Source organism: Heloderma suspectum, chromosome 5, assembly GCF_057233095.1.
Source record: "Heloderma suspectum isolate Gila_16-S chromosome 5, 16-S_ref, whole genome shotgun sequence".
NCBI classification, from domain to species: Eukaryota; Metazoa; Chordata; class Lepidosauria; order Squamata; family Helodermatidae; genus Heloderma; species Heloderma suspectum.
The window spans coordinates 233907501-233918408 of record NC_139462.1 but is presented as its reverse complement, the minus strand read 5'-3'; the positions used below and the strand labels follow the sequence as shown (position 1 = coordinate 233918408).

At 51.7% G+C, this 10908-nt stretch overlaps 1 protein-coding gene across 2 annotated transcripts in view; it reads right to left on the bottom strand.

Moving 5' to 3' along the window:
• Positions 1-405: 405 nt before the first annotated feature.
• The window catches only part of LOC146345370 (zinc finger BED domain-containing protein 4-like), a 13063-nt gene continuing 2560 nt past the window's right edge, over positions 406-10908 (bottom strand). The window contains exons 1-5 of one of the 2 annotated variants that reach the window (XM_084860044.1): positions 9843-10908; positions 9170-9383; positions 7508-8824; positions 4766-5160; positions 406-3485 (exon numbers count right to left, since the gene is read on the bottom strand). The exon at positions 9843-10908 is cut by the window's right edge and continues 2560 nt beyond it. In XM_084860044.1, the coding sequence (XP_084716170.1) occupies positions 936-3485; positions 4766-4882 (2667 nt within the window). In that variant the 5' untranslated portion in view covers positions 4883-5160; positions 7508-8824; positions 9170-9383; positions 9843-10908 and the 3' untranslated portion in view covers positions 406-935. The other variant, XM_084860043.1, reaches the window with a different exon arrangement.

The window sequence follows — 10908 nt, the reverse complement described above, 5'->3', positions numbered from 1 at the left end:
GGTAACAATTCCTTGGTTCAAGCCCACAGATATAATTTCTTAAATCTAGATCATTGTACACAATGATCTCTGTGTTTGCTTACTGTTAACCGCAACAAGAATGCCTCCCCAGAATCCCGGCCAAACAAGAACAGCTTCCCTCATAGGGAGATGGACAGTCCGCATCCCTGATGTTATGAATGAGTGCATTCAAGACGAGGCTGGACAGCCATCTGCCAGGGATGCTCTGACTTGGACACCTTAATTTGAGCAGGGGGTTGGACTCGATGGCTTTGTAGGCCCCTTCCAACCCCATGATTCTGTGGCTCTACGATTCTATGAAGTATGCTTTGTTTTACGTTTAGGTGCATATCACATACATGTAAACTGGACGCATACCAGAGGGATCTTTTCACATAGAGCTCTCGGTCCTTAGGAAAACCCAAAAGCTGAGGGAGTCCAGGGAGAGACCACAACAAGGTCTTTGAAAGCAATTCCGTGATTTATGAAATAATTTTAAATGAATTAAAAGCATACATCAACATCAAGAGAAATAGAACTATACATACATTTGGGGAATCAGAATCATACTAACATTCAGAGGGGTAAAGACACACATATACAGTCGATAGCGGAGTACACTGGGATGCATAGAGAACTCTGTGTGTGTGTGTGTGCAGTAGGGATGTACGCTGTTGCATAGTCCGCCACACACAGTCGGGTAGCGCAACTGGATTCTGCATATGAGGTATTATTAAGCTCCGCCACATATCGCCAGTGCTTTGGGCTCTGCCCAGGCCAGACAGGGACTGCAGGTTTGGACAAAGTTCTGAGGGACACCTCAGTGTGACCACTCACAAGTTGTATCATTCTGCCTCATTGTCCCTCAGAACTCTGGCTCACACTAGCAGCAGTGTCATCATCCCAGGGTTCCTCCTCGTCACTTGATGACTGCTCTACTCTGCTGACAGCTGGTGGGGGGGGAGGTGCTCCTTGGGAATCCATCCCCTGTTGGAGCGTATGAAGGCGAGGGTGGAGACATGTTGTGGCGTGAGTCTGCTTCGGTGGGCGGTGACAATGTTGCCAGTGGTGGAGAAAAGCCTTTCAGAGGCCACACTCGAGGGAGGGCAAGATAGATGCCAAATGGCGACTTTGGTCAGATGTGGCCAAACGCCACGTTTTGTATCCCAGTATAGGAGAGGATCACTCTCTGGGCTGATCTGTGTTCCCGAGAAACTCTCTCTTGAATAACCTTCAAGTTCCCGGACAAGCACATCATAGGCTGATGCTTTCCTGGCTGCTTTGGCACATTCCCCCCGCCTGCGCCCACTTACACCAAGCTCCACTGCCATTGAGGAGTAAAAGCTGAACTTGAGACAAGATGCCCCTGTGTCTGACTCTGTATGTCGTGTTGGTGGTGCAGCTGCTGTGGCGTCATCATTGCCCCTCCTGCTGGTGATGGTGCTACTGCTGCAGATATTATCTTCAGGGAAGGTAGTGGTCCTACTAGCCTCACCCAGCTCCTTCTCATCCAGCCCATCTCTCTGGCAGCACTCCATGACTTTCTCAGTCAAATATGTTTTTACACTTTGGAAGTCAGGGTTGTCGTTTGGAGGCTCCGCCCTTGTTGTGCTATCCCTGAACCGTGGTTCAAGGAATGCAGCAGCAACGTATTTCATGTCCCCCCTGATTGAAGTGATGTGTTTGTTGGTGCCCAGCTCCTGCAGAAGGAATTCTGCAAGCCTAACTGCAGGATTGGGGAATAATTGACTGCCTCCAGCACTGGTGCGCTCACAAATCTCAGCATGGCGTTTTCTCAGCACCCCCTCTATGATCCTCAGCACAGGTAGCACTTGGCCCAGTGTGGCATAGTCTGCACTCAGTACCGCTGTGCATTCATCGAAAATTTTTAAAATGTCCACCAGGTCTTGCATCCAGAGCCACTGATGTGGTGTGACAAAAAATTTGGAGTGGTGTTGTTTCTCAGTGATGTAGTCATTTATAGCTGGTCTCTGCTCACAGAGTCTCTGAAGCATATGCAATGTGCTGTTCCAGCGTGTGGACACATCCAAAATGAATTTGTGTTCTGGAAGGCCACAGCTACGTTGGATGGCGCCGATTGCCTCCATTGCTGAGCAGGACTGCCTGAAGTGGATGCAAATGTATCGGGCCACCTTAAGTAGCTTGCCTATTTTAGGAGAGGCGTTGCTCAATCCAGAACGCACCACAAGGTTCAAACAGTGCACAACGCACGGAACGTGGTTTAGCCGTGCAATGCGGGCTGCTTTCAGGTAGTTTGAGGTATTGTCTGTTGCTACACAGCCCACTGTTAGATTTAAGGGGGCCAACCAGGACTGAACAACACCACTGCTGCTGCTGCTGATGTTTTCCACTGTGTGTGTCCCTGAGAGCATTGTGAGGGACAATGTCGCTGTTCTACGACTCAGTCGGCTGCTCGCACTGATGGATACCCAGTGCGCGGTGACACACAGATAAGACTTTGTTTGGTTACTTGTCCATGTGTCACTCGTTAAATGTACACTTCCTCCAACTGCACATTTCAAATCCTGTTGGAGCACCCGTCTGATTGCAGAAGCCAGGGCTGGAATGGCTACGCCACTAATGTAGTGACGAGAGGGGACATCCCACCGAGGGCAGATGCTCTTAATGAAGGCCAAAAAGTCTTCATCTTCCACCAGGGAGAAGGGAAGCATACGTGCTGCAATGGCCACTGTCAGGAGGTGGGTCCACAGTCGTGCCTGGGCGCTGTCAGAGGGTAATTTCTGTGTCAGCGCAAGGCATTTCTCCAGTGAGACCTGCCTCTTAGCAAAGCTGCCTTCTGTGCCCTTCCCACCCAGACCACTTTGCGTGAGGTCTTTGGAAGATGAGGCAAAGGCGGTACTGTTCTTTTTGGATGGTTGTGGCTTCCCGTCGCTATCTTTGGGCACAAGAAGCGGATGATGCACCTCCATGGGTCGCCTCATGGCAGACGTGCCCACTTGTGGACAGCCCCCTTCTTTTCCTAGCCGCACACGGCTTCGACAAATATCGCACATCACGACATAGCGGTCGTTCTCTGCATATTTGAAGAAGTGCCACACATAGGAGCTCACCCTGCCACCACCATTTCTTCTTTGGGGAATGGGGCCTTCGGTTCCAAATGAGGTGGCAGCTGGAGCTGCATGTTTCCACTCATCTGTGGATGGTGTTGTTGATGGTGCTGACCAGTGCTTGGCAGGGGACGTTTGTTCCTGAGGTTTGGGATTGGTCATGCAGAACGCAGAAGGTTGGAAGTGGAGAACAGAGTCAGACCCAGTCTCAGCAGGGACATCATTGCTCCTCATCATCTTCGCTGTCCGGATTACTGATGACGCTAAGTCCTCCGGCATTTTTTTCAAAATCACCTGAGCCGCCGCCCACGAGGTGATCATCAGCAGGCAGCTGTGGACCTGGTTCACCTGTCCCACTTCCGCTGTCGGATGCAGGGAGGACGGTTGTGGGCGTCTCTGTAAAGATTCAAAATACATAGAAGCAGAGTTTCATGAGAAATGCGACTTTTACACATGAGTAATAGCCAAGCAAATAAAACTGTGTTGTTGTAGCAATCTATGAAACATAGTTTGGAGGACTCGCAATCAATCCACATGACACAAGGTGCAGTTGTAAGCTACTCCTGCACTACCGAGCACTGAGAAAACACATTAGGTGCAAAAAAAAGGTACTGTACAGACTGGGAAACTCAACGAGAGTTATCTAAACGTGTCCTCACTGGTGAAAACATGAAAAGCATGGGGGAGGAGATATCTGGCTCCCTTGCAAGGTCCACTCCTTTCATCAGCTCTATTATACCATTGTGCGGGACTCATCCCCTACAGGGCTGGCCCAACGCGTTTTGCTTCCTGAGGCAAAGGGTAAAATGGCACCCCTCCATCCTACATAGGGCGATAGCTGAATCTTACTTGAACAGTGACAATGGGAAAGCCTCTTCCACCACACCAGAGGACAACAAGCTGGCTGAGGAGCTGCAAGGCAGTCTGAGGAGCACCCCCAGTTCTGTGCCACAACACCTCGCTGCTACCTAACGATAGGGCTGGTCCTGACCTGAGCACATACTTGGCGAATCCCACTGCCTTTTTCAAGGGTGCATTTGTGGTCCCCCAGGAGCAGTGCCTGATTAGTCAGGCCCTCTTTTTGTAGTAGCCATATCGGGGGTCAGACTAAAGGGACTAAATAAGTCTCTGACTCAGATTTCTGCAACATTTTAAAAACCATCCTCAGAAATGTAATTGCTTAATCAATTCACATCGGAGCTCTAGTTAAAAGAGATCAAGCCCAAACAAGATAGCAAACTATGATGAATGGCTTTGGAAACAAGCGAGCACAAAACACTGAAGTGTTTTCCCACCAAAAAGGTGTATCGTTTGAGAAAGTATTGCAGTTCTTTTAAAGACTTGGGGTTTTCTTTCGTACTGGAGCAACATGTAACATTTAAATAATATGAAATATGTTCACAGCAATGAATATGGATGAATGTAAAACAGTCATGTATGTTTTGTTGTGTTGAAGAAGAAGATCCCTTCCCCAAATGCTCCCCTCCAAAGGTTTTGGACTTCAAATCCCATCAGGCCAAGCCGGCATGACCAATGGCCAATAATGCTGGGAGTTGTAGCCCAAAACATCTGGAAGGCTGCAGGTTGCAGAAGGCTAATGTAGGGACTATTCAGATATTCAAAGACATTTGTTTGTATCCAGATATTCACAAGCACCTGTGGTGACAGAGTCTTACCAGATTCATCCTTTGGAATGAGGTAGATATCTTGACTTTCATCCCGCCACTGCAGAGTCTCCTTGGGGACATTTTCATCCGCTTTGGGTTTGGAGACACTGCCCTTCCGCTCACCATCCAAGAACTTTCTTCCTCTTCCTCTGGAGTTGTGGCCGGTTGTGCCTGTGTCACTTTCTGTAGCAGAAATTGGTGGTGTGCGCTGCTTACGGGTGCGGGGTGGGCTGGGGCTGGGGCTGGTGTTGCTGCTGGTCACACCTTGGGCTTCCTCCACTTCCATCTCATTATTAAAATATCGCTGAAATGCAACCTCAGCGGTGTATGTTCTTGCTGGGCGTCCACGCCTCTTTTGAGTGCCGGATTGACCACGGGTTCCTCTTTTCTCCATGTTCATGTCTCTGGGCAGGAGGAGACATAAATGCATGTGGCAAAGCTAAAATCACGTGAACAGCCTAATAGCAGATATAGTACAGTGTAGAAGTAGTTACCCTCCAATCCAGCCATTCAGTGCTAACTAAACAGGGGCATATTGTACAGCAGACTAGACTGAAAAGCCCAGGATGGAGGATGTGGCCCATCCATGCCCAGGAGGATGGGGGATGGATGGAGGCCTTCCAGCTCCCCCCTCCCCAGAAAGAAATACATAGGCAGGCAGGCACATGGGTGAATCCTGGGAAGCCCAGGAGGATGGGGGATGGATGGAGGCCTTCCAGCTCCCCCCTCCCCAGAAAGAAATACATAGGCAGGCAGGCACACGGGTGAATCCTGGGAAGCCCAGGAGGATGGGGGATGGGTGGAGGCCTCCCAGCTCCCCCCTCCCCCCTCCCCAGAAAGAAATACATAGGCAGGCAGGCACACGGGTGAATCCTGGGAAGCCCACGAGGATGGGGGATGGGTGGAGGCCTCCCAGCTCCCCCCTCCCCAGAAAGAAATACATAGGCAGGCAGGCACACGGGTGAATCCTGGGAAGCCCAGGAGGATGGGGGATGGATGGAGGACTCCCAGTTCCCCCCTCCCCCCTCCCCAGAAAGAAATACATAGGCAGGCAGGCACACGGGTGAATCCTGGGAAGCCCAGGAGGATGGGGGATGGATGGAGGCCTCCCAGCTCCCCCCTCCCCAGAAAGAAATACATAGGCAGGCAGGCACACGGGTGAATCCTGGGAAGCCCAGGAGGATGGGGGATGGATGGAGGCTTCCCAGCTCCCCCCTCCCCCCTCCCCAGAAAGAAATACATAGGCAGGCAGGCACACGGGTGAATCCTGGGAAGCCCAGGCGGATGGGGGATGGATGGAGGCCTCCCAGCTCCCCCCTCCCCAGAAAGAAATACATAGGCAGGCAGGCACACGGGTGAATCCTGGGAAGCCCAGGAGGATGGGGGATGGATGGAGGCCCCCCAGCTCCCCCCTCCCCAGAAAGAAATACATAGGCAGGCAGGCACACGGGTGAATCCTGGGAAGCCCAGGCGGATGGGGGATGGATGGAGGCCTTCCAGCTCCCCCCTCCCTCCTCCCCAGAAAGAAATACATAGGCAGGCAGGCACACGGGTGAATCCTGGGAAGCCCAGGAGGATGGGGGATGGATGTAGGCCTCCCAGCTCCCCCCTCCCCAGAAAGAAATACATAGGCAGGCAGGCACACGGGTGAATCCTGGGAAGCCCAGGAGGATGGGGGATGGATGGAGGACTCCCAGCTCCCCCCTCCCCCCTCCCCAGAAAGAAATACATAGGCAGGCAGGCACACGGGTGAATCCTGGGAAGCCCAGGAGGATGGGGGATGGATGGAGGCTTCCCAGCTCCCCCCTCCCCCCTCCCCAGAAAGAAATACATAGGCAGGCAGGCACACGGGTGAATCCTGGGAAGCCCAGGCGGATGGGGGATGGATGGAGGCCTCCCAGCTCCCCCCTCCCCAGAAAGAAATACATAGGCAGGCAGGCACACGGGTGAATCCTGGGAAGCCCAGGAGGATGGGGGATGGATGGAGGCCCCCCAGCTCCCCCCTCCCCAGAAAGAAATACATAGGCAGGCAGGCACACGGGTGAATCCTGGGAAGCCCAGGCGGATGGGGGATGGATGGAGGCCTTCCAGCTCCCCCCTCCCTCCTCCCCAGAAAGAAATACATAGGCAGGCAGGCACACGGGTGAATCCTGGGAAGCCCAGGAGGATGGATGGAGGCCCCCCAGCTCCCCCCTCCCCAGAAAGAAATACATAGGCAGGCAGGCACACGGGTGAATCCTGGGAAGCCCAGGAGGATGGGGGATGGATGGAGGACTCCCAGCTCCCCCCTCCCCCCTCCCCAGAAAGAAATACATAGGCAGGCAGGCACACGGGTGAATCCTGGGAAGCCCAGGAGGATGGGGGATGGATGGAGGCCTCCCAGCTCCCCCCTCCCCAGAAAGAAATACATAGGCAGGCAGGCACACGGGTGAATCCTGGGAAGCCCAGGAGGATGGGGGATGGATGGAGGCCCCCCAGCTCCCCCCTCCCCAGAAAGAAATACATAGGCAGGCAGGCACACGGGTGAATCCTGGGAAGCCCAGGAGGATGGGGGATGGATGGAGGCCTTCCAGCTCCCCCCTCCCCAGAAAGAAATACATAGGCAGGCAGGCACACGGGTGAATCCTGGGAAGCCCAGGAGGATGGGGGATGGAGTCCTTGCAGGATGCCTTTCCCCCCAGTTCCCCCTGCTCCTCCATCTCACCGCAAAATCACTAAGCATAAGGGCACATTTAGGTAAAGTAAACATACCTTCACTATAATAAAGAAAAAAGAAAAAAGGTTGAACTGCAGTGCCATAGAACGCAGGGATGCAGAGAAAGAAAGTTGCAGCAGCTGGGACGGAGCAGCAGCGGCGCCTGTTCTAGTCTGTCTCTGGACTCTGGAGTCTAGCTTGGAGCAAGTGAGGCTGCTGCACGACCTCCGTCCGATCTATGTGAACTAAAGGCGGGAATCCAGGGGATAAATGGTCGATGAGTTCCCTCCCCTCAATTATCTTCCTGGTGGGGTGGGGGGTGGTGGCCTGGAGGGATCTCGCTCAGGTGACCTCACCTGACCTGAACCTGACCTCACACATACAATAAAAGTATAAAGCAAAAGATGAGGCTATGCAGCTCAGCCTCAGGGCAGGCAGGCTACGTGCACTTCGTGACCCCGTCCCTCCCAGCGAAAGAAAGCCGCGTCGTAGCAGGAAAGGAAACTGAATGTTTATTAAATAGTTTCGTGAAATCCCTTTCACCATCTTTCATCCTAATTTGCGAAGTTGCCTTCGTAAATACCTTCGTAAAACTTTCGGCAGATTAAAAAAAAAAAAAGTGTCGCGTGAGCTCACGTTCGGGTAGACCTGGGCGCCTTGTCTCGGGAAAGGGTTCGGCGAACCGAATGTGGTTGATTTCGGGCCCATTTCACTTTCGAAAGAATTTCTCTGACATCCCTAAATTAGGGATGTCAGAGTCTCTCCCTGGACTCCCTCAGCTTTTGGGTTTTCCTAAGGACCGAGAGCTCTATGTGAAAAGATCCCTCTGGTATGCGTCCAGTTTACATGTATGTGATATGCACCTACACGTAAAACAAAGCATACTTCATAGAATCGTAGAGCCACAGAATCATAGGGTTGGAAGGGGCCTACAAGGCCATCGAGTCCAACCCCCTGCTCAATGCAGGTATCCAAGTCAGAGCATCCCTGGCAGATGGCTGTCCAGATGGCATTCATTCATAACATCAGGGATGCAGACTGGCCATCTCCCTATGAGGGAAGCTTACAGCAGCTGGGCTTGTTTGGCCGGGATTCTGGGGAGGCATTCTTGTTGCGGTTAACAGTAAGCAAACACATTCTGTACAATGATCTAGATTTAAGAAATTATATCTGTGGACTTGAATCAAGGAATTGTTACCTATTTTTTAGAAAGAACTTTATATACAAACAGAACAGATCAAAACAAAACACAGAAACAATTCAACAATTCAAAAACAAGGTTGGGCTGGCTGGCTGTGGCTGCAGGCCTCAGCTCGTAGGAGGAGGATGGCTTTCCCGCTCCAGGGCCTCCACCCTTCTTGGAAGGTCGTCACCTGTGTGTAGAAAGAAAAAGAATAAAGCACAATGGTAATATGCATCTTGCAGGCAGAGTTGTTAGCTCAGGTCAGGTGCCATTCTGTAGAGCCAGTGTAGCGTAGTGGCGAGAGTGTTGGACTGGGAGCCCAGAGATCCGGGTTCTAGTCCCCACTCAGCCATGGAAGCTCACTGGGTGACTTTGGGCCAGTCACAGACTCTCAGCCCAACCTACCTCACAGGGTTGTTGTTGTGAGGATAAAAGGGAGAGGAGGATCATGTAAGCCGCCTTGGGTTCCTTGCAAGAGGAAAAAAGGTGGATATAAATGCAATAAATAAATAAATAAATAAATAGTACTACTTACAGGTCCTCCTGAGCATCCGGACGTTTCTTATGAGACGCATCAGGATCACAAGAGGAGGGGCTTCATCTGTGGAAGAAGGGTGGCCTTCCTCCACAAATGCTGCTCCTCTTGCTGCTGGCTCTTCCTCCTCCTCCTCCTCTTCCTCTTCCTCCTCCTGTCCTATCCCTCTCCGCAGCCCTCAGTGCCTCCTCCACCAGCAAGGCACGATGCGCAGCTGTGGGATGTCACAGTAACAGAATGAATGCCTTTATATATGTGGTGAGTGAACAAAACCACAGTCACTGATTGATCTGTCTATCACCATCCCCACTACCATAAGGACCACTGATTCTGTCCTCCCACCACAAGGTCTAATGATGAGGGGATAATTAGGGAGGCAGATTATACAGTACTGACAGTTTTGGTGTGATGGGGACTGTTGGACTTCTGTAAACATGCACAGGATTGCACTTCTAGTCACCCCACTTCTACATTTGCAATGCCATGGTATCTGTTCATTCTAGTGATGCATTGCATAAATGCCACCTTTTTTCCTAGCGCAAGGAACCCAAGGCGGCTCACATTAGCCTCTTCCTCTCCATTTAATGCTCACAACAACAACACTGAGGTAGGCTGGGGCTTTCTGACTGGGCCAAAGTCACCCAGTGAGCTTCCATGGCTGAGTGGACTATACCCAGATCTCCAAGGTCTCAGATGAACACTTGCTCATGAGTTGACTGGAGTGCCAATGTCTTGGTAGAAAGTGGGGTGGGTGGGGTGCAAAAATTCAGCAATCACTACATGAAGAAGGAAGACGACACCGAGAGGCTGGCCCTGTTGCTGCTGGGCTGGTGCCAGTCCCCCTGTGTGCACTGCAGAGACCGGCAGCAGCAGCATTTCCCTGGAAATGGACAGTGTGTCAGTGTGTAATATGAGTTGTAGTAGCCAGGCCCGCATAATCCTATGCATGTGGTTGTACAGGGAAAAACAATGCAGTTCCCAGCATCCCTTCTTCAACCAGCCAAAGTGGCCGGAAGATGATGGGACCTTTTTCTGTCCAAGTTCAGCAAGCATAGGATTGCAGGCTAAAAATGTCAGGATTTGTTTGTTTCTCCATGAGAGAGACCACAAAGAGATAGCTTCATTTTCGGTACACATCCTTGTCTTCATATTTAGTTGAGCTTGATGATGGGATAACTATAACTTACCAGGCATATACCTCTGCAAAAATGGGGGCCGGCCTGCTTGGACCCACACTCTGCGGATGCGCCAGTAGTAGGCGGGGGGGTTGGACAGCGGTGCCCTCCGCTCGGCAGCAGCAATCCCCTCTCTGACGAAGGACTGCTTGAGCGCCTTTCATTTGGACCTCAATTGTCCAACTGTGCGATAGTGGCCCGCTCGCTCCATCCTCCTCTTTATCTGGGCCCAATAAAGTTCATTGCAGCAGGAGGAGCTGCCAAACAGCACTGCCACCGCCTCGCTGCGCTTAATGTTGCTGAGGAGGGCCTTGGTCTCCTCATGGTCCCACCTCCTGCCACGCACTGGTGCAGCCATTTTGCAATTTGCACACACAAACAAACACACACACCAAGGCAGCCACGTGCACAACCACCACTTAACTACACACACACAGACCAAACCGTACAAAAACACCACAATGCACAACTACACACACACACACAGACCAGACAAAACCACAACAATGAACAAACAACCACAACAATGAACAAACACTAAGCACAACCACTAACACACCACCA